This window comes from Thermobia domestica, chromosome 2 (genome assembly GCF_964235325.1).
Source record: "Thermobia domestica chromosome 2, izTheDome1.hap1.1, whole genome shotgun sequence".
NCBI classification, from domain to species: domain Eukaryota; kingdom Metazoa; phylum Arthropoda; class Insecta; order Zygentoma; family Lepismatidae; genus Thermobia; species Thermobia domestica.
Window position 1 is genome coordinate 92,225,184 of NC_137455.1, and position 24,252 is coordinate 92,249,435.

At 33.2% G+C, this 24,252-nt stretch overlaps 1 protein-coding gene across 1 annotated transcript in view; it reads right to left on the reverse strand.

Annotated features, from left to right (window-relative positions):
* LOC145674097 (inactive dipeptidyl peptidase 10-like) overlaps window positions 1–19,799 on the reverse strand; it is a 398,407-nt gene extending 378,608 nt beyond the window's left edge. Inside the window, exon 1 of the mRNA XM_081743927.1 lies at window positions 19,711–19,799. Within this exon, the coding sequence (XP_081600053.1) occupies window positions 19,711–19,728 (18 nt within the window). The 5' untranslated portion in view covers window positions 19,729–19,799. The remainder of the gene's footprint in view (window positions 1–19,710) is intronic.
* Window positions 19,800–24,252: the final 4,453 nt, after the last annotated feature.

Genomic DNA, 24,252 nt, shown 5'->3' on the forward strand with positions numbered 1-24,252 from the left:
TTAGAAAGAGTCGACATACATAATGGAAGCTTGTCGATATCCATGTAAGAGGCAGCAGTCATCAAATCGTAAACTAAAGAAAAATATATTATTCCTTGAAAAGGATAAAAAAAAGTTTTACAAATTTAATATTACTTGATGAAGCTCTGACAATACTTTAACACCAATATTCCTGGTTTTCTTCTTCAGAACAAAGATATGTTTATATTAAGAAGATTTGTACTGAAGTTACCTACAGTGTATTTCCAAGAAATTGAACTACTAAATAATATAAAAATAAAATAAGGAAATAATTTTGAATATAAAATTTTAAGAACAGCAACTGATGTTATTTTATTATTTATTTATCTTCAGAAATTCAGACTAAGTCTAGAAAATGTGTATATTTTTACAGCTTGGTAAGTAATATTTATTTTTCTGTTACACATATTTATTTCTCTTTTGAATTATCTGCTATATGATTTATCTCCCCTTTTTCCATTGTAGCTACTTCATATACTATATATTTACACTATTCAATGTGATGTATCCTTGCTTATACAGGGTGTTTCAAACAACACCGACAACGTTTGGGAACTAATTCCTGACACCAAGATAAGACAAAAAGTATAGACCAACCTCGGTGCACAAATGCTTCCTTTCGGAGTTAAAGGCTGCCGAAAACATGAAAAAATGAACTTTAAATGTCCATAGCTCCAAAACTATGGGACCTACCGTAGTTGGGTCAAAACTTCACTTAGAAACTACTATATGACCTATCGAAAAATCTATGTGTCAGAATCCTAAGGTACTTCCGCAACAATTTTTATAGAGGGAGTTTGGCTACGGGCATATAAGTTGAAGTACTTATCAACTATCTCCATAAAAATTGTTGCGTAGGATTCTGAGGTTGCGTTCATCTTAGGTTGCGTTCACCTTAGGATTCTGAAACATGGATTTTCGATATGGTACATAGCATTTCCTAAGTGAAGTCTTGACCCGACTACGGTAGGTCTCATAGTTTTGGAGCTATGGACATTTAAAGTTTATTTTTCATGTTTTCGGCTGCCTATAACTCCGGAAGGAAGCATTTGTGCACCGAGGTTGGTCTATACTTTATATCTTATCTTGGTGTCAGGAATCACCTCCGAAATGTTGTCGGTATTGTTTTGAAACACCCTGTAGTTTGCAGTATTGAAAATGAAGTTATGACATATTATTATTATTATTATTATTATTATTATTAGTAGTAGTAGTAGTAATAGTAATCATTGCTCAAAAACTTTGTGAAGACCAGATTTTTTCAAATGAACCATTTATATTTATTGTTACAGTTAAATCAATGGTATTATCAATCTATAAAATGTTATTTACTTGTATGTATTTTACAAAAAATAATAATAATGAACATCAATATTCAAACATTAAAATGGTAAGAAGTAATATTTTCCTATATCATTAGGAGCATGTAAATTAACGAGAAATTTCAATAGTCGTGTATTACGTCGTTACAAAGTATCGTCACTAATCACTTGTTTTTTCACTTCTCCAATGGCGGTGATTAACAATTGCACTTTGTTTACATTAGGATCACTCTAACCCTGAACACCGTTTAGTTCGTAATTCAAACAAATCTTCAGTGGGACATATTAATATATTAGTAAGTGATATGTTATGTTTTAATATGTATGGTTTAGTGGTTAGTATGCATTGCAATAGAATCCTGACCTAACTCTGTCGGTGTTGATTTAGCATCCTAAAGAAATTGAAGAGTTACTTGAACGAAGATTTACAATGTTATCAGGGCAATAAACAATGGTAATAGGATTAGTATGTTAAGCGCACATCGCCCAATAAAATCTCTCTGGCCGTCATAGTTTTTACTAGGATGTCACGCCCATTTACTATTTCATTAAGACACAGAGAAGAGCTTAATAAAAAAAATGCTGACCTTCGTGATCCAGAATAAAGATGCGCTTGTTTAAGAAGATTTGTGCTAAAATTACCTACAGCGCGCTTCCAAGAAACCGAACTGTTTGATTAAAAAAACTGTATAAAAAGAAAGTTCTTCAAAGATTGAAAACACTTTACGCAAAGGAAGTTCCAATCTATTCTCGGAAGGCTTCAAAGATCATATCATACAATGTGTCCTTTCAATATATATATATATTACGTTGTAAAGCAACCACTTCTTCGTTCAATCCCTGCAAATTTTAAGTAATGTAACGATTTTCTTGAAATTTGGTTAATAAACCGTTTCCAACTATGAATAGCAATTAACTTAGATATTTACCTTGGACATTCTCATCATGAATTCTCCCTAGAAGTATTAATTGCGTGTTCAACCCTATTTTATCTTCATTTGGATCTGAGTTAATGATTTGCATATATTAGATTGGTGCGAATGAAATGTCCATGTAATATCTGGTGGAAACCTCATGTCAATACCACATCACAGAGATGGATTAAGAGCATTCGTCTAAAATCACAAACTTTGTACACATCCAGTAAAGAGGTTGAGGTACCCAGATAGACAGAAGGCAGTGTGTTGTTAAGCAGAATCTTATGGAACTGCACCAAGGAGAACACATAATTGCGAATGATATTCCTATGTAAATTGAAACTGGGACGTTGTGAATAGCAGGTCGCAAAATAGCGTTAACAATGGATTTGAGCAAGAAATGGTGAATCAACCGAAATTCCCCAATAATTTTCAAATTTCATTCCTGTGACTCTGCATTGCAAAACGAGCCCTATAGGCACCGAACAATACCATGTTCGGATGATTTCCTCAGGTACAGCGTGGAAGCAGACACTAGGAAAAGTATTCTTGTTATTAAAGACGACGTAGGCATACACCGTACCACTATTGTGACGGCAGCTCTATGCAATTGGTAAGATGAAAAAAGTGAACTCATGGATACCACATGAGCTGATACCAGCCAACTCGGATCGCCATCTGGAGGTGTGCAGTTCCCTAAATGTAAGGAATAACAAGGAAAGTTTTCTGCATAGATTGCCATTTAAGAAGAAAAATGATTCTTCTATGACAGTCGTAAATGATCAGGAAAATGATTGGAATGTGGTCAATATTCAGGATGGTTTCCCAAACCACTTCTCTTCATGTGATAGGTGTTGATACTGACATAGTGGACTATGATAGAAGTAATTCATCATGTCTTCATGTCTTCTGAAAGTTTCATTTTTGGGACAACGATAAGAAAAGTTTACTTATCCGAGAGGCCTAGATTCTATAAAGAAGATGGCATTTAATCCTAAAACCTTGAATCTCGTTTTCGACTGTGAACAATTCAAATTAGTTATTAAATCTTCCGATTGAATAGGTATTTAGAGAAACCATCACAACAAGACTGCCTAAATTTTATATTGAAATGAATTACAATTCTCATGAGATTCTAGCAAATCTCGTTTTTGGTTAATAATAATAATAATAATAATAATAATAATAATAATAATAATAATAATAATAATAATAATAATAATAATAATAACTCGCTTTTGCGAAAATCAAACTATGGGCGTGTCTAAAAAAGAACAATTTATGGGTCTGTATTTTCCAAAATTCTTATGATGATTTGTGAAAACTTCTTCTTTTGGTGCGAGACTAATATATAAGTCAAGAGTTTGATAAAATTGATTACGGCGTATGTAAGAGAACATTGATAATTTTCATGACATTTAATAGTTTGCATGAAATGGATTATATATATCAGTTTCAGATGCGAATATGTAACTCATTTAAATCTTGGTTTCAAACTCTATAGGAAAAATTATTTTGAGACTTTGTATGAAAGCTATTTTTTTTTTTTTTTGGAGAAGTCTAATAATTTTCATGAGAGTAAATTAATTTATTAAGTTTGGTTCTAACTATTTTCATAAAATGGAATAAATTTAATGCTTTTAACTCACATGACTTCCATTTAGTGGAATGTACTTAACACTTTCTGTTCTGACGATTTTCATAAAATGCAATTAATTTGAAACATTCAGCTCTAACTATTTCCAGAAAATGGAATAAAGTTAAAGATTTCAGCTTCCACTATTACTATGAGAAATGGAATAAATATTAATATAACGAATTCAGCGCTGACGAATTTTATGAAATAGAATGAATTTAACTGCAAGTCTCTAGCTATTTCATGAAGTACAATGCATATACCATTTTAGATCTAACCATTTTCACAGAGCAGCTGAATCCACCTTTTTTTTATGTTGGTAGGTCTTGACTTGAAGTAAACTCTTCGTGGCGAGTGAAGCAATTAACAATTTTCATGTAATGAAGCAAAACTTCAGTTTCTTCCTAAGCCATTTTCCGAAAGTAGAATAAATCTACAGTTTTGGATTTCAAGAAGCTAGTTATATAGGTAACGATTTCAAAAAACTAACTAACTAACTAACTAATTTTAGCAAGACTATATGAAATCCCATATGGGAGGTCCGACAAAAAATTTAATAGTGTAATGCAGGGATGCAAATAAACAACAAAATTTTACTCGTCCAAGAATAAAGCTACTAGCCTATATTCCACAATGGAAATCATTTACTTACCTTCGGTATGATATTAAATACTCGCCCGCACCGATGAACTACTCGCCCCGGGTGAGTGGGCGAGCGGTTATTTGCATCCCCTGGTATAATATATATTTTCTGGTTTTAACTAGTTTTATGAAATGAGAAAGTCATTTCACAGTATAAGAAAACTATTCAGTTAGATAATGTCTTTCTGTAAGTCTCGTTTAAAGGAAGATGGGTGAAAGACTACTTACGGGATGCAAATACTTTTCAAAAATGAATTTACTTATTTTCGGTCCTATGCTTTCCTATGTGTGAAGAAGCCATTTACACAAGCTTCAATTTTGCGAAAGGTTAATTACGAAAAGTCAGTTTGGAATATTTTCATGCAATGAGAAGAATTTATCGTTTTGGGACATGATAACATAATTTAGCTGCACATGATTTTATTAAAATAATTTATTGGTACTTAGGATAATACATACTTATTTGGAGAGTCCATACAAGTTATTCATTAATAGCAGAAAAAACATATTTACAAAAAATGCACTCTAACCGAAGAAAACTACGTCTGACAAGTATACGAGTAGGCCTACATATATATATCTTTTCAAGGATACAGAAGTTTTGGTGTCTTGGAATTTCATTTGAACTCTCACCTGTCATTTTCATAACTGCCGGATACAGAAATAGGAACTTGTTTTGTTTCTCCTAGTTGAAAATATTCACTGTTCGAAATATCTTTTGATACGGTGAAGCAAAAGTGATAAGGTAAATTGATTTCATTTGTCTAAACTGTCAAAAACAGTTCCCTGCAAGAAAGAAGAAAATCTACAATTGCATAAAATGTTACTATTCTTATCAATGCAGTTGGTTTCCTTTAATACTGGAATTGAAAGCAATAGATTAATCAGTTTTCGCAGATATTCATAATGGAAAAGTCACTCACTAGTCTATTTTGGTTTTAAATGTGGAAGTTGCTGCCATGTGTGTGTCCGGTGAGGTTCGTTTAATACAACGTTAAACTGAATGTCCATTCTTCCACCAACAGAACTAGAAATTGGAGCAAGAAGATTATATAACTAGTATTATTTTTTTAATAAATCAATAATAATACATAATATTAAAAGTTTTGTTTTTCACTTTAAAAAATTGAATCAGTATACAAGTGAGAAAGTGAAAAATATTTAATGAAATAATTCAAAGGATTCCATATACACTAGTAGGAGAAGCAGTGAGAATGTCGACGTGAATTATGGCGAAAGCAAAAGCTTTATAACTACGTCGTATGATGACGCTACTATCGGTAAAAGAAGTAAATGGTCGAATACTACAGAGTCTTGTTTCATTTCAACAAACGAGTTCTTGCATATTCTACGGCGGGGTTTCGGAACCTGGGGATCGAGAATCTGGAGGAGTAACGAGGTGAATATATAGCGGATTGCGAAGGGAGATGAGAAAATATACCTAATTAGGATATAACAGTGGTAACATAATGATTATTTTGAATACCTTATTAAATTTTGAAGATATAAAGTTTTGGTACATACTGATAAATACAGCAAACACATAAAGAATTATTTAATGAAACAATAGAAATAAAGGAGTGATGCGAGCTGTGGAAACTGCATATTAAAATATAAGGAAAGTATACAATTGCAAGAAAAACTCCATACAATTCGAAATGAAGGCTAATGGAACTCTGAGCTTGGTATGATATCATTAGGCTTTGCAAGTGACGAACAACATTAATTATTGTTATTGAGCTCCTACGTGGCTAAGCGGTTAGCGTACGCGCCTTTGGCGTGGGAGAGCCAGGTTCGATTCCTGGCGGGAGTTCATGTGGTTGGGATTCCACGTTAATCAATAGTTCCACGTCTCATATAACCTCGCTGCTGAAAGGAACGTTAAACTCAACTTAAAAACATTAATTATTTCTGGGAATAGTTGGAAAAAGTATGTGATAAAATGAGGGTCGTGATATCAACTAGGTTGAAAAAATGCTGTCCTAAGGAATAGGATGGATTTTGTATGATTGGTTTACTGAAATTTAATGGGATCACCAACATCGAGGCTATTTGTCCCCGTCACGATCAACACGAGTGACCAAACACGGACCGCCGTAAATAAAATTTAAAAACGAACATATCAAAATATAAGAAATAAAAATTGCTAAAAATAGAAAGAAAACCTAAAAGAAGAGAATAAAAGAATAAATGTATGAAAATAACAAATATATAACAATAAAACTAAATACTAAATACAGTAACAATAGAGAAAATAGATAACAATAAGTAGTAATAATGGGAAAAATAGAGAAAATATGTAACTAAGAATAAATAGTAAATAGCAATAAAAAGCAGAATAAAAGAGAACAGTGTAACAAGAATAACAAAAGACTGAAAAAAGCTGAAACAACGTCATCAATGTTACAAGAGTGTTTGAAAGCAAGTGCACGCTCAACACCTTCAATATCATTGCACAACGTACGGTCAAGTGTTAGTAGCAGTCCGTGATCTAAGAAATAGACAGAAACGTCTTCATGAGGACTTATCTTCCGAATAGATTCATATCAATCCGTTTATCCTTCTATTAAAATTGGAAAAAAGGAAGAATTTTGCCACTCTATCAGTTTCATCATTTCTTCCCCATAAAACATAGTAAGATAAGAGAAGCTTTCTTGATATGGATTCAACGCCCCTGGAATAACTTACCCATTCTTACTCTTCTATTCAAAACAAAAGTGGTAACTTTAATCACTTTCGGTTTCAATATGGACTCTTTCCATAGACTAAAAACTCTAAGAAATAGTGGAAAAATAATTGTTCGAGATAAGATAAGAAGTAGATCTTATGTTCCAAATAAGAATTAGATGCTCGAAATAAGAAGTAGATCTATCACTTCCGGTTTCAATAGTTTGAAAGAAGGCTATCGTTATAGTTTGACAATTCGAAATTGATTGTTAGGAATTATATTTCTGGGCTTTCGGCATCTATAGCCATATTAGCCCGTCACATATGAGGGATGACTTGCCTCACCGATCACGCTATCCGAAAAAGGGAGAGAAGGAAGCTGTCTGATACCTATATCTTAGGTAACATTTGGCTAGAATAAATGAGGAAAATACAAGAAACCTCACTCAGAATGACGGAGTTGAAAAAGATTTTACATTTTTTCAATCGAGTATTCACAACGGAAAGCGAACTCGGAACCGCTCGCACCAAAGAAGAGAACGTTGGAGATTATATGCTACGCGGGGTCACAATTTTAAATGGAACTCACTTGTTTCATCTGTGTCTCATTTAATCTACGATTTATTACATTTTCGGCAACTGGTAGCTTCAAAGATATACTTTTCTTGCCTAGCTTTCTTAGAACATTTTGCATAAGAAGCAATTCTCACTGATGGTCATACATTAAAGATATTTCCATAAAACATGAATAAATCTAAAGAAAAAAGTGTGTTTATTAGGCTAAATAAATTCTACTCTAAACTCCACCAAAGAGGATCACGTAAAACATAAATTTACAAATGAATAGGCTTTCGTTTACAACAAGGATTAATAATATCTGTATGTTTTCGCCTAAATGTTTATGCAATTCCTAACTCTTTAGTGATTTGAGGTTTGCATATTAGTGTTACTCGAAACGCACATTTATGGATGAATGGGATATGGATAACCATCGTTAGAGTCACCGTTACCAGTGAGGATGATAACGGTTTGATTCCATTAACGAACTTGGCCAAGATACAAGTTCTAGCTGTGTATTGAATAATACAAAATACAAAAATTTGCTGTGAAATAATAGTCGTGTGTAATAACGTTAGTAGTATTTTTATTGAATGGTCTTGCATTTATAATAAGGATTAAGAATAAGTATGCATTTCATCTACAAGCATTAAGGTGTTTTACGCTACCCGCAATTATGACTGTTTTGAGGTTTACGTTTTAGCGTTACTCGAAACTTGTATTTCTGCATGAAGGACATACAAACAATTACCGTTACCCATTAAGGTGCAAACGAATTAATTCTATTATAAAATTACTTTGATAAGGTAATAGGTATAACAATTTAGCACATGAGATTCGGTTTCCTCCTACAACTTTTAATTATAAAATTCCTCTTCTATACAATATAACAAAAAGTCAAGTGTGCTCCTTAGATCAAAATAAAATTCACTATATAGTTTGGGTAAGTAATAGGTATCCCTATTCAAAGGCAGCCAAGCGAAGGGTTCTTATAAAGCTCCAGGATAGCAAAGGGAGGTTGGTGTCCCGCAGAGTTCCAGCCAAGCTATGCGGGTAGGAAAGCCAAAGAGGTCCTGACAAGCTAGGTGGTTGTAGTTAGGATTCTACTATTTACAAATAAGAAGGATGGGTTAGTGTTTATAAATATAAACCATGTGTAGGATATTACACTATTAATAAACTCAATCGAGATAATCAATCTACTTATTTATCACCAAAAAAGACTTAAAATTTCACTTTCTTCAAGAGTTAGAGTATGGACTAACTGACACACGGACATGGTAACGTTACAATCTTATAAAGCCCACTAACTTGATCTTATTAAAAGATTGACCTCTCAGGTGGCGCATGGGCATCTGGGAAATGTATGGTCAGCTTTGTTTGTTTGACTAATAGTGTGCTGCAACATTATGTATGGTAAAGTGTAGTGGATTCGATCCCGGTGAGGGCACAAAGCTCGCATGCAAACTGTAATACAAATTCTTATCACATTTTAAACATTTGATCCTATCTTATATAGCTTCGATACCGCAAAGCGGTGGCGGTTTCTGGAGGAATTCATATCAAAAAGAAACTTAAAATATATTCCAATTCTTGTACGCATCTTGAAGAGATAAAATCTGTAGTAACAATCTTCGATTTTAGTGATACAATGTCCTCACTAGCCTCTATTGTTGCAAATTCTAATTAAGAATTCAATTAAAATATGTAAGTCAAGTACAAGCTAACCAGAAAAGGTTCTTGCAGTGAGAGATCGCCAAAATCAGACAGACATACAGCACATGATACTCAGAATTAGGTCTTAAAGTAATCTTCATTAGCATTGAGGAACCTTTGCCAAAGTTCCTTTATCTGTACAATGTACTGGCAATAAAATTCCGGAGTCTTGGACGCAAAGAAGTTCGTGAATGCGCGTCGCAGGTCTGCTTTATCGACGAAGGATTTCCCATGGAGGTGATGTCCAGGGAATTGAACAGAATATGATTACGCTAAATTCAGTGATTATAGTGGATGAGACAATATATACATCTCCCAGCGAGTTGCTGCAGTCCTTGCCACTTGTGGTAGTGCAATGTCGTGGAGTCTCTTATAGTAAACCAACGCTGGCTCCTGCTTCACTTCATATTGTAACCGTCCCAATTGATGCGATCACAGTGATGGTATAGTTTGGTAGTAGAAGTTCCTAATACACTACTTGGAGACTAGTCCAACAGTTACAGAGCATAATCTTGCATTGGCGCAGAGATGGTCTTGAGGAATAAGGCACAGAGCCACGCAGTGACAACCAATGCCTGGCAAGATTGAAAATATCACAATGAACCCATTTTGATGAATCCAATAACCCAATGAACCCACGACCAAGCACTCGACCGAATACGGGTGTGTTGTGATGCTGAGACAGCAACAACAAAAAGCCCGCCACTCGTTGTTCCTTGTTGAAAGCCGAGAATGTGGGGTGTACTTGCTCAACTTGTACATATTCTTTATGTAGTGTAAGTGAAGCCTGACTTCTTTTGGAAACCTAGAAAGTTTCGGCAAGTTCACCACACGTTTGACTACTGTCCACGGTTGCCTTCAGGTTCTCGCTATCCCTGTGAACCCCACTGTGGAGTTCTTCACAAAGCTTAGATCTCCTGACCAGAACTTCTTTAACCAGTGTCTGCTGATGCATTCGTTCATGCTATCATCCCCAAATGCTTGACGTATTCAATGACTTGATGCGTCTGCTGACATATTCACCTTAAATTTATTAAGCTAACAACTGCGAACGAGCTGTTTCTATACCTGCATTTCTTACAAATACTGAACGTTCTGTGATTGTTGTGTGCGCCACATAAGAACAGATCAACAGATCAATAGCTACACTAATCCCCCACAGCTTTTCGGCCCGTAAGTCAATTTCTCTCTGGGAGCGATTTATTAAATGGCATGTCTAAAACGGCAAGAATGGTTTTTGGTTACCTTTAGATTACTTGTTTCCCACACATTTGACACAAAGAACTAAAGTAACAGAAGCCAATGCGTATTGCAACTTCAGGCAAGTTTTGTCATATCAGAATAACACATCATAATTGCTTTCTAAAAGATAGGCAGTTACTGTGTTTATCCAGACTGAGCTACAATAAAAGTACCTTTTTGTTTCATTTATTTGATTAATGTCAATAAAAAACGCGACGTATGTCTGGAAGAGTATATATTAAAGGACGCCTAGAAATTTCGTAATGGCACATATGGGAATAAATGTCTACAGTTAACGACTCTTGTCTGACCTCACATACACATGACATAACATCATATACAGACAAACAATGGAAACATGTGACGTGATCACTTTCTTGCAAACATTGTGTCAATGAATTGTAGTTGCTATCACTGAAAGATATCGGAGAAAGACTCAAGGGCACATTGTTTTTTTTTTTTTAAATAATAATTAGAGGAACTCTGCATTCTGGAAACAAACTAGGTACATGTACTTTTATTTATGAAAGTTAATTGGCATAAAGTTCATTTTACCTTTCTATTTACTCATTTGTTTTTGACTGGTCTTAATTGGCTTATTGCCAATGGTTTAAAGATGGTGTATGGTAAGTTTAATAATATCAGGTGCATTCTTGCGTAAGTTATCGTACTTGAGAGTGACAGACATGTACACATAAATGATAGTAGAAGCTTGCTTAGTACGAGGATATTTCAGAAACTACCTGCCTGACAACCAAAGTTTCCAACTTCAGAGAACAAAATTATCGATTTTCGTCTTTAAAATTATCGTATATTACAAAACAATGTATATTCGTTTTGATAATTGCTGCAAAAGTATATTACTACCAATAATAGCAATAATATATAACAAACTTATCTAGTAATCATCAATTCGAAGTTCAAATCGGCGTAACTGTCTTCATATTTTTAAAATAATCCTTACTAACACTACCCTGAACAATATTTCCACCTCTCAAAAACGTGATTGACTTGAAAGAATGGATGAAGGCTTCCCATTTGCCAATTCACAAATCGTTATTGATTTATTTTATCGGCAATGACTGATAAAAAACCTAATGTGTGTGTGTGTGTGTGTTTTATAATTATCTAATGCACATCTACAATTGAAGCGCTTAGAGGATAAAGGTGTTATGTTATATTTTTCGAAATGTTGCATTCTGGCTGTTCATGCGCGTGTTATATGCTACTCATGCTACCTAACACATTATTTGGTGAGTCCTCCTCCTAGTGCAGATATTTAGAAACGATGAAGGTGGTATGTTAACGGACAAAGTTGTGAAAGTCAATTTTCCGATCATATTCAATTTGTTACATACCACCTTTATCCTCCAAGCGTTTCAATTTATTTGTACATTCAAAAACTGCAAAAACCTGTGATTCTGAAATTATCGTATATTCACTTATTATCGCAAGGGCATTATCGTATATAGCATTAAGGCTTAAATCATCGTATATCATGATAAATTATCTTATGGTTGGCAAGCCTGCCTGACTCTGAAATATCGTGCCACTGGTCTTAAGCCGTTCATGGCATAATGTGCCATCTATGGAAGAAATAGTGAATCAGTTTCAACTGTCTAGTTGCGTCAGTTCGTTAGAGAATAAAGGCGGATTTTCATGTAAGCTTATCTTGCGTTCTTTGCTTGCGATGTGGCTGAATAGCCAATTGAGAAAATTGTTTTAAGTACGGTTCTACGAGTAACCCAACTTTCTGTTGGCTACACATTGATTTGAATGAGGGAAGATTTTCATGCAATCGTTCGTTGCTTGCGATGTCTGTCGCTGTGCGTTGACCTCGCACACTTCATGATTGCTATCCACTTTACACGGCTGTAGTTACCAAGGTTGCAGTGAGAAACCGTGGCAGTATGTGGCGCGATTTGTCAGCTCGAAAACTTTTGGATAATTCAGTAAATCTACAATATTATTAAGTTATAACGAAACAAAATGTCATAAGCTAAACAAGACACTATGGATGAGTATACAATCTTCCTGTGTAGTTTTTGAGAAATCGAGATCAATTAATGTGACTTCTAAACATACAAATTGATGCTGTACAAACACAACACCCTATATTAAGATAAAACTAAATGATACTGAAATAGAAGAGTATACCTCTATCAATCTCTTTATATCGAGACACTACTAAAATGATAGTACTCATCACGGTTAATAAGTCACAATCCTAAATGAAGAATAATTATTAAACTTTTATTTAGTTTAACTATTATATTGGAAGAAACTAGTCAAGTGCTGTATTTGGAGCATTGTACTTTATGGTTCAGAAACTTGGACCTTACGGAAGTTAGAGAAGAAATATTTAGAAAGTTTCGAAATGTGTTGGAGAAAGGTGGAGAAGATAAAATGGACAGAAAGAGTAACCAACGAAGATGTTTTAAAACGGATAGGAGAGAAGAAGACGCTTCTAGCCGCCATTCTTCGTAGTAAAGCCAATTGGATTGGACACATATTGTGAACTAATTGTTTTCTTCATACCACCATAAAAGGAAAGATGGAAGGGAAGCGAAGAATAGGAAGAAGGAGAACATAAGTGATCGATGATTTGAAAAATAGAAGAAAATATTGGGAGGTAAAAGCGGAAGCTGAAAATCGAGAAACATGGAGAAAAACATTTCCATGTCCAAACTGAAACTTAAGAAGAAAAGAAATAAGGAAAAAGAAGAAAAACCTCACTAGTCCCAGGACCGTCCAAAAGGCAGAATATTTAATAATAATAATAATAATAATAATAATAATAATAATAATAATAATAATGCTCAAAGATGAGACAAATATCAATTGATAAATTACAAAGAATTGAGCAAAATGAAATGCTTGATCATAAGTTATAATCCAAAGCTTTTGAGAAAATTAAGAATGGGAATTTTTATGTCACTTAAAGAAAATCATGTCTTCTTTGACCATTATAATTGATAGTTTTTTCGTTATGTTGAAACAGGGGTCATTACATGGGCGGGCGAGAGAGTTCGGACCCTTCACCAAAATTTCGTAACTCAACACATATTTATTCATTTCCTTTGCAAAACTACGCTTGTTGAGCCCAAGAAATGATCGGTGCAGGATAAAGATTTTATTTACACTTCATTTGTATTTTTTCTTTTCTTATAAAATAATCTAGCTCTATCATTTTCACTGATAATCCAGCTCTTTTTGAATACAAAATAACACTTTTCAATACTATATAGAGTATTAAATAGTGACTTGTAATATTGGACACCCTCTCTAAACTTTGGATTCCTTTCAACAAAACTTTCTGGGTGCGTGCTTGTGCTGGAACATATATATATATACCTAGGTATATATATATTTGAATACTATGTACGGAATACTACTACCTGCAATTATAGCAGTAGATATTATCATACACCATTTATGCCATACTCGAAGCTTGCGAGTTAAATGCAAATCTCCGTACGATTTATGCAACTCCAAAATTTTTAATAGGTAGAAACTACATTAAACATGTATTTGTCTTATGAATTGCAGTCAAAGTAAGTTTCTCCGTTGTCAATATGACAGAAGATGTATTTTATATATCAAGGCAACATAAATCATAGATACATCCTATATGGGACAAAAAATTACGAAAGAAAATGATTAATTTTTAACAGAATTAACCTTGAATTTTTACAGTCGTGGTTCTATGTTTCGTAAAACGAATCATTGCCATATCTAATTCGTTTTCTCTGATCCTATTATTTTAATACTGTATGATTTTCTCTTCATAAATTTGTGATTTGGTTTATCTTTAGACATTTTTCAAGCTATGATTCTTTCTAATATGCACCGTTTGAATCACTATCGATTCATACTCTTAATTTTTTCCAACCATTATTCATTATTTGTATTAGAAAACAGCTATCGTATTTTTGAAAGTAATCTACCGTAAATTAATTCTGTACTTGGTGTGGTAAATTTTAGTTAGAAAATTAAAATAAAATTTGTACCAAAATATTTATTAGGAACTTAGTAGAAACATTATTTATCAGATTTTTTTTTTCAAATTCTGCTATTGAGAATAATACAGGAGGATATTCCCTTCTGAGACAAGATAAATTCCCGAGATAAATACTTACTCAGCGAAAGGTGTTAATGTATTCATATATTTTTAATTTTGAAGGATTATCATTCTTCAGCATATTTGGATAATCGGAAAACTTGTGTATGGATATGTGGGATAATAATTATCCTTCGAATATTTCTGCATTTAATATAATGTAATAATTATTCCTATAATTATATTTACATTGCATTTACTTATAGGTATTAAGTTCAACATGTCATTACGGAACAATTCAGTTAGCGTGAATCTAGCGCATACATATAATCCAGGGTTGATGGGATCATGTTCCGGGAGAAACCGCTACTTTTCTTGAAAGTGTTAAATGTGATTTTACCTATATCACTCAATCTATCGTGTTTGGTGGAATTAATTAACTTTCCATGCCTAGAAAAAATGTGTGTAGTGTCAAAAGTGATATATGAAATCACAATTGACTTTATTCTAGATATTTGTTATTATTTCATAAAATGAAACTATAGTCTCAGCTTTTGTAATTATTTAGTGAATTACTCAAGGTAGAAAAGAGTTTTTTTTTATTGAAAACAATGGTGATGTTTTATGCTTTGTAGACATAAATTGCGTAAGTCATGCAATATAATGATGTGAACAAACATTCAATAAAAGTCGTTCCAATACTTGTGAATTGGAGAAAGGTAATTCTATCATGTTCTTGGCGTTATAAATTATATATTTTTTCTGATGTACAGGTAAGTACTCTATTAGGACTTGAAAATATATTATACGAGGTAATAATATTCTTTTACTTTACTTTTGAGAGATGTACTCAAGCTGCAGCTGTGAGAGTAAGAGTAACATAAGGAAAATATTTTTAAAAAAGTCAAGGATGACCCTATGGAAGACACCCAGATAATTTTACACTTTTTGCAGGCCGCGATGGCTCAGTGGTAGAAAGTTCGCCTCTGGTGCGTGAGATCCTTCGTTCAATTACAGCTGGCGCCAAGTGAACTTTGTGATGGACAAACACCGCATGCGTTGGTTTTTTCGGGATTCTCCTGTTTCTTCCCACTTTCTTCATTCCACCATTTTATTCATTTCTCATCATCACTGTCTCCTTTAGCCTAACGGATATAACCGTGAGATGTAAACTCAAATATTTCATTTCATTTTCTTTTCAATTTTACACTTTGAAAGATTCGTATTTCGTATTACAAATAACACAAGATATTATATTGTTCCTTATATAATGTATGTAATCTGAACAAAGGACTATAATAAAAACTATATCCCAATCTTTACCATAGAAGACAAATTCCAGTTCTCAGATAGTCATTTACTTTGCTGACAATATAATCCTGCTACTAAGAAATAAAGAGTCTTCTGTGTACGTATCTGGTTATTTTTTTATTATTTATTTACTTATCTTGGCGAAATAACATGGTGATTCAGTGGTAGAGTCCTCGATCCTCGTGTAAGAGATCCCTGGTTCGACCCAAGCTATATGATGTTCTACATTCTCAATCCAGTAAGTCTTTTATAAGTATTTGCTTTCATATCATTCGAGACCTTTGACCTAAAGAACATGAGTATGTAACGTTAAATTTGATATTACATTTATTTTTTTTAAAAAATAATAGATTTTCATAATGAGATTTCAGGACTGGAAAGTTCTCATTTAAGAAATTGGAGATGAAATTTTCTATAGGGAATAGGTGTTTTCTTCGACAAGTAGCTACGGTACTGAAATAAAACGAAGTATAAATTATTGTTTTGTGTTATCTAGAATAGAATTGGGAACAGCTCAAGTAAAAGTAAACAAAATCACTAAAACAAGTTTGGGTTCCATAATGTTATGCTTTTTGACATATTCTTCTCCCCAAAGGAAATAAAATGAAATTTTTGAGTTTTACGTCCTACGGTTATGCCGGGTAGGCTAAAGGAGACGGTGATGATGAGTAATGAATGAAATGGTGGAATGAAGAAAGTGGGAGGAAACGGGAGAACCCCGAGAAAACCCACGCACACGGTGTTCGTCCACCACAAAGTTCACTTGGCGGGAGCAGGGTTTGAACCCGAGACCCCTGGCACCAGAGGTGAGCGCTCTACCACTGAGCAACCGCGGCTCCCTCTTCTCCCCAAAGGATCTCACTTTTAACGCTTGTGCCAATTTTCTTACAGAAAATCTAATTATTAATTTTGCGTCCCTTTTTCTCCATGAAGTCTCTATTTTGCCGAATTATTTTCTAGGTTAAGTCTACCTACAAATTTCAAGTCAATTGGTGAGTTCTTAATTTTTTGAAGCAAATTTTCTTTCAGTAGAGATGTAGTCAATGTGTTTCTGCCGCATATTTTCAACGTAGGTTTGCTCATTAGGAAACTTTTGTTCAAGTTGTTTCTAAAGAAGTTAAGCTATTTATTAATTATTTTATGTAATTGGCTTACAATAACCGAGCCCTGGTTTAATGATGTTGTGCAGAAACTTCAAGATTTTCCTTAACTTATTCCTATTCTTAGACGACTTATTAGTTTTTGGACAAGAAAGACTGGGCAATTCTGTGCTTTTAGGATAGGCAAGCCTAGACAATTTTACACTTTTTGACAAGCAAGCCTATACAATTCTGTACTTTTTGAAGAAGTAATTCAGTACTTTTTGGACAAAGACAACTGTATACTAGCTTGACAAAATGGAACATGCTGCACCACGACAACGCTCCTATTAATTCGGAGCACCTTGTTACCGATGTTTTGGCGAAGAAAAATACAACTGTTATACCCAAACGACCCTGCTCGCCAGATGTGTCATCTGCAGACATCTTTCTATTCCCCAAGTTAAAATACATCCTGAAAGCTTACCAAATCCATAGAATAAGTAACAAAAAGAATTGCTACAAAATTTCCAGACTGTTCCCAAACGTGCGTTCCAGGATGTTCCAGTAGTAAAAAATGCGCTCGGAACAATATATTAATAGTGAAGAAAATTGTATTGAAGGAAATAAATACGAATGATTTCCACAAACGATATGAACCATTATGTTTAGAAAGTTGTAGTTTCTTTTTTTTTCCTGAACAGACTTTGTATTTCGTTTCGGAGTGAAATAACTCCATTACGGAGTTGTCAAAATCTGGTGTTAAAACTTTTAGTTTAGAATGTAGTGAAAATATGTTTGTGGAGTAACAATTTCTGAATTGAATCTGGGAACAGTACCATAATTGTCCCACTGCTTAATATCAGTGTTTTAAGTTTCCTAAATCTATTTTTTTAATTCATTTTACTTTTCTATTAAAAGAATCACAAAAATTATACATTGTAGTACGTAATGTACAAAAGTCATCTTATCTTGACTAAATTTGTCATGGAGACAATATTTTTTACTTAATTCAGTGTGAGTGTGAACTGTTTTTCTGTGCAAACCTTTGGTTTCCGAATTACGGGTAAACAGAATTATAAGTTTGAACTTAGAGTTTCACCCCTTAAAAGGAAAACACACAAATTAGTATTTAGAACAAGATGGAAGAAACCCGATAAATATTAATTCGACGTTATATGTTAACTAAATGCTTTTACTTGGCTAAAATCAATGAAAAGACGACATGTTTCAGCAATTCCAAACTCATTACTAGATACTTCTTCTTCTTTTTTTTGCTTTTATTTTTGTGAACAATATCGTGTTTTCCCATTTTAACCCACATTTTCATACCATCAATTATTTCATAGTCATTCACTTTCAATAATAATCCGTCCCCTTTACCCTAAATACACAATCATGAGATGCAAAAACTAGAAAATTAACTTAATTCATTTATTTTTTAATTTTATTTATCAGTCCATATTATATATATACCGTATATATATTTTAATTTTTGGAGAATCAACATAGCCCTGGTCAATGCAGATTACTATCTTTAATCATAATTTCACGATATATTAGTTTTAGATAAGGTATACTTCACTTTTGAAACAGTCATAAGAAGAAGGTTTTTATTGCGAGAATTATCTACCGCGAAGTCATTGAGAATGTTTTAAAAAAATGAACCTGTTTGCTTTTGCATAATCAAATTTGATAGTCAAGTATTCCTCTAAGAAATATGTATGTATTAACACATCAATAGACATAGATACATACATACATATATAAACGTCACATCCAACATTGAATTCTCTATAAACATTCTCTATATCATTCAACCAATGAAAGCCTGGCAACATTAATTTAACTGTTAAGTGAACGACAATACATGGACACGAGACGACAGCTAAAAAACAATTAAGCGTTCTTTATCTTTTCTGTCTGTACTATTATTTGTTTTTTTAAATGACAATCGTATTAACAATTGCCTATCAATTTGCGTACAGCCATCACCTGTGTGTCGTACGCATGCATTTCTAAGAAAACACTAACCAAACACAGCACGAAAAAACATCCAACGACGATGCCAGTAATTTGTTTGTTTTATTGTTTTAAGTGTTTTTGTTTACAAATAGTTTTCTTAATGTATTATTTTTTAAATGGAAGTATATTGGTTAAGGGTTAATGTTTTTGTAAGTATATTCTTTAATGTTTAGAAGTTTATTTAATATAGGAAAGAATATATTTTTCTCTAATGTAAACTAGTAAGGAAGTCAAACTATCTATTGTGTTTCATGAGAAGATGCGTACACAATCACAACATCGAATTTCAGCATTTTTGATCCACGCTTAAAGCAGTCTAACAGGCAACACATAACAACGATGATACAATTTGCGTGGAAACTTTTTTCTATCACATAAACAGACATAAACATTCATCTTTTTGCTCTTTTTCTATGGCTGTTGCCTTTAATGCTTCTTGCGTTTTTTTTTCAATTTTTGGTTTGCTTTTGCAAGATAGATAGATATATAGATATACATATTTGTTTGTGTTTACCTGCACGGTCCGACCCATCTGGGACACAGAACACGAGTGCCAATGCTCGCTACTAAACTAAACTGTTTGGGCTGGAGACGCCCGGCGTCACATCATTGAAAAGCGCCGAGGAAAAGTGTCGAACCGAAGCGTCACGACGACGCGCTGCGCAGAAACATTGCGCAAAAGACTACCATATCGACTGTCACCGGTAGGATAGGATAGGGAAAATTAATCTTCAGTGTTGCCAGATTTAATTACACTTTTCTCTAAAGTGTGTGTGCTCTCTTGTTATAGTACGATGTTTTCGTTTTCAGGTGTGAATGTGTCTGTGTGTGTGTGTTATGTTTGTAAAGTAATCAGTCATAGTTTTTGTGGCAATCTATTGTAGACGAGGAAATGCTTGCAGTACCCGTCTATCAAATAACACTTAAGATGATAATTGTCGTATTACTGAGTGGGAGGTAGAACGTTTAAACGTCTAATACAAAGCGCGGTAAACAAGAAGAAACCTAATTGTACTTGCATAACAATAAAATATTTAATATTTTTTAAATTGCCTTACCAATAATTATCATATTTTAAAACAAAGAAGATAAAGAAGGTAGAAGTTAATGGGGTGGAGCATATAATTAAGAACCTTATTGGTGTTATTTGGAAACGAGAAACACAGTGGTTGAGCGATAAAACTTTTAAATTTGTTGCAAAAGTTTTCTAGTTCAAGTCAGGCCATTTGAGTTTTGTGATTTTCATCGTCGTATTTGTGGATTTCCCAAAGTCTTGTTTTGGTGTTCTTTCAATTTCAAGATTCATTTATTTGAAAATGAATAATTTGATTTAATAATTCATCGGCGTTTCAAATCGTGAAATGTTAAAGATTTTATACTTTTTAATATATTATTTCAACTACTTATTTACGAAGAATAACTAAAAGAAAATAGTTTGTAATGAAACATAAATTAGAAGGTTAAAATATACACAGCATATTTTTACGAGTATGTATTTCCTCAATCCACCACACACACACACACACGCTCAAGTTTCTCTACTGACATGTACTCCTCAAAAATAGTGCAATTTTTAAACTTACTTTAACTACTTTCTTTTTTTTACAGTTTATGACTTCCACTAACTCGTGCTTTTAATATTGATTTGGGTAAATGTATAAATTATATTTTTTTTTAAATACAAGTACCGTATTATAACTGTCAAACATAAAGGTTTACAATTAACATTTTTATTCACCCTTTAATATTTTAAAGGTACAATTAGCGCCAATATACTCCCTTTATTAGTACTCATATTCTCTTATGTGTGACTTACATGTTTCCTGAACAGAGGAAAGCAATGAGCTGATAAGATTCCCAATAGGTATGTCGGTTAGAAATAGGTAGCACTTCCCGTACTTATAACTAAGAATACAGAAATTCTATACTAACTTATTACATTTTTATGACTGCTTGTCTAGACTTCAGAAGAAAATTAGGGTCATATTTAAAACAGGGTGACCAAATTTATTTTTCTTTAAATGGGACGCTTGGCAAAGTGGCATAACTTTACAATCCATGTAGGTATAACCATTGTTATTTCGTCATTTATACCAGTGAAGAAGTCTCTAGTTTTTCAAAAATATCTAATAGGATTTATTTATTTATGAGCAGTTAACCGTATTCCAATTTTACGCCGAAATGATGAAAAACGACTAAAAGCTTTCGAAATATGGGTGTGGAGAAAATGGAGAGAATTAGCTGAGTCGAGCAGAAAGCAAATAAGAGAGTCTTAAGAAATGTTGGGGAAAAGAACAATTTTATATTTATAAGAAGAGGAAGAGAAACTAGTTAGGACATCGCGTAAGAAGAAACTGTATCATGAGGGAAGTGCTAGAGGGTGTTGTGGCAGGAAAGAGAGGGAGGGAGCGAAGGAGACTACAACTAATGGACGAAATTAAAACAGAACAATCGTACGGAAAAATGAAGACCCTGGAGCATAGAAGCTTTTCAGTTGCTGCAAGTTACCTGCCAGTACTTGCAGAATACCTATAATAATGACTTAATATTTAAATAAAACAGGATCAAAGTTATCAAATGCCTCCTGAATATGTTTTTCTGATTACCCTTTTTGACTGTGTGATTCCGTTTGGAATTACAAGCTTCCTTGGCTTTCATAGCTCATATATCGTGCCGAATGAGTCCAAATTGTCTCATACGTTGTAGTTATAGCGCCCTGGCAACATATAATTGTGAGAAAAATGTTGATTTTCTTACTTCCTTAGGCTTAAATATATAATCCATTGAAATAAAAAATTCTTCATTTCCAAAATATAATTCATTTCAAAAGGGTTAAATTTCTTGTAGAAGCATTTGCCTTTCCTTCAAAATACTGTAGAAATCGGTACAATAAGTTACTAATATACTTTGTAACTACTACCAAAAATGAGCTATTTCTTTCATTTTATAAAAAAAGAAGGAGGATATTTTTCGTTCTATTTGCATTTTACTCGCTACACGAAACAAGTTTGTGAGTAAAGAGGGAGAATTTCATTAAAAACGAGGTTTCTTGTCACAATAACTTAAACTCAAAAGGTAATGGTAACCACTATAATCTCTAAAGTAGCAAATAATTTAACATTTTTTTTAGTACAACTAGTAAAACAAAATTGCAAATTGGAAAGTTAATAGTTTTCCGTTAAAAACTAACTAAACATATGCTTTACAAAGTTTGACAAAGAATTTCAAGTAAATCTTTTGGCTTATCAATTAGTCATAACAGGATTTTGACTTAATACTTTCAGTGGGCAAAGAAGGTCGTTCTAACGGAGATGAGTAACCAGCCTGTTAAAGAAAACTATACATATTGTATAAAAGGACTGAAACATGTATGAAGTAAGGAATATCTCTTCTAACTTGACATCAGGGTTTGATTCTCACTCTATGTTCGAATACAAAGAAAATCAGGAATTTAGCTAGCTTCGTTCAAAATGGGTTCATGGGGTAAAGACAGTAAAAACAGTCCTGTTTAGTGTTAGTCGTACCTCCTCATCCGTGTGCAGTAGTCACGGAAGAGAGAGTTTACATTTATATGTCTCATACTCCTATTAGTCTAGATCGGATAAGATAAGTGAACATGCATACCTATACATACTGAAGGTCTTTTAATGAACTATCTATTAAGAAATAATACAGTTTCAGTTTTTTAATGTATGGTTTACACATTGATAATTTGGCAAACTGTATAATATTTTCTTTCTTTGAACTTTTAGAACCTCTTATGCTTGCCAGAAGCATGAAAAAGTCGCGACTGTGGTCGCCATTGTGAATACAAGACAAACATGTATGCATTAATAGGAAATTGTGTCTTGCTGAAGTGTGATCCGAATTTCAATTCTTGGTAGAGTCAAATTATTATTATTATTATTATTATTATTATTATTATTATTATTATTATTATTATTATTATTATTATTATTATTATTATTATTATTATTATTATTATTTACAACACATGGCGAGAGAAAGCAAAACAAACACACGTAATAACTTTGTAAAGTTAATATGACTTCTACTTACTGATACAATTTCAATATAATAAATCAAATACCTAAATGACATCCCTGTTTTTCTAATATATAAACTGAAACCGACATTGTATGTCACCTTTTCATGACAGAACTGCTGAACTGTTTCAAGTTAATTTTTGAATACAGTTAGCACTTGGGTTGAGCTAGGGCTTTATCTTTTGACTTTGGTAATTAACTGTTCACAAGTTGAGACAATTTATAACCCAAATCCTATCTGCTGATCTATCCTATCCTATCCTATCCTATCCAAATCCTATCCGCCCGCATGTTTGTGAAGAGGGTTCTGGATTTGATTCCTGGTTTGGAGGCATTAAAATTTGAAAGTATTTGGTTTGGATTCCATTTTAAACTGTAGATTAATGTCTCATACAAGTTTCGTGCTGTAGAAAGACGCTAAACTTTATCAAAATAAAGACATAAACGAATTCATTATTACAAAATTGTCCATTCAAACCGAAAACTATGTAAAACCCCTGGAATATTAGGAAGCCCATACGACATGACTGTAATAGAGGTTGCAGAACACCGGGTATATTATGTTAAAGCACTTGGTTCATCTGGGTTTCCAGAGCTAGAGTTGAAGTTCCTGGAGTTACGAAGTACCACATAAAATCCAAATATTTTGTAAAAATTTGATGACCTTATTCTTCCTTGCAAAGAACGGACTTTTCTGCAAGTTTAAGAATAAATATTACTTTAAATAAAAATTTTCCTGAAAACAGGCTATTTTAAGCTGGAGTATTTTTTGCTGACGAAAATCATACGGGTAAAACTTCAAGAGTCAGGAAAATGAATTGATCACAAGATCTTGATTATATTTATTTGCAGCAATAATACACATTATAAGTTATTCATTGTACAATGTTACAAAAGAGACATTCATAATCAACATTTTTGGATTAATGACATCATTTTTGGAATTGTTTTAAAATGTAAAAAAATTAAAGCTATAAAATTTAACGGACAACAATTCGTAACATTCAATG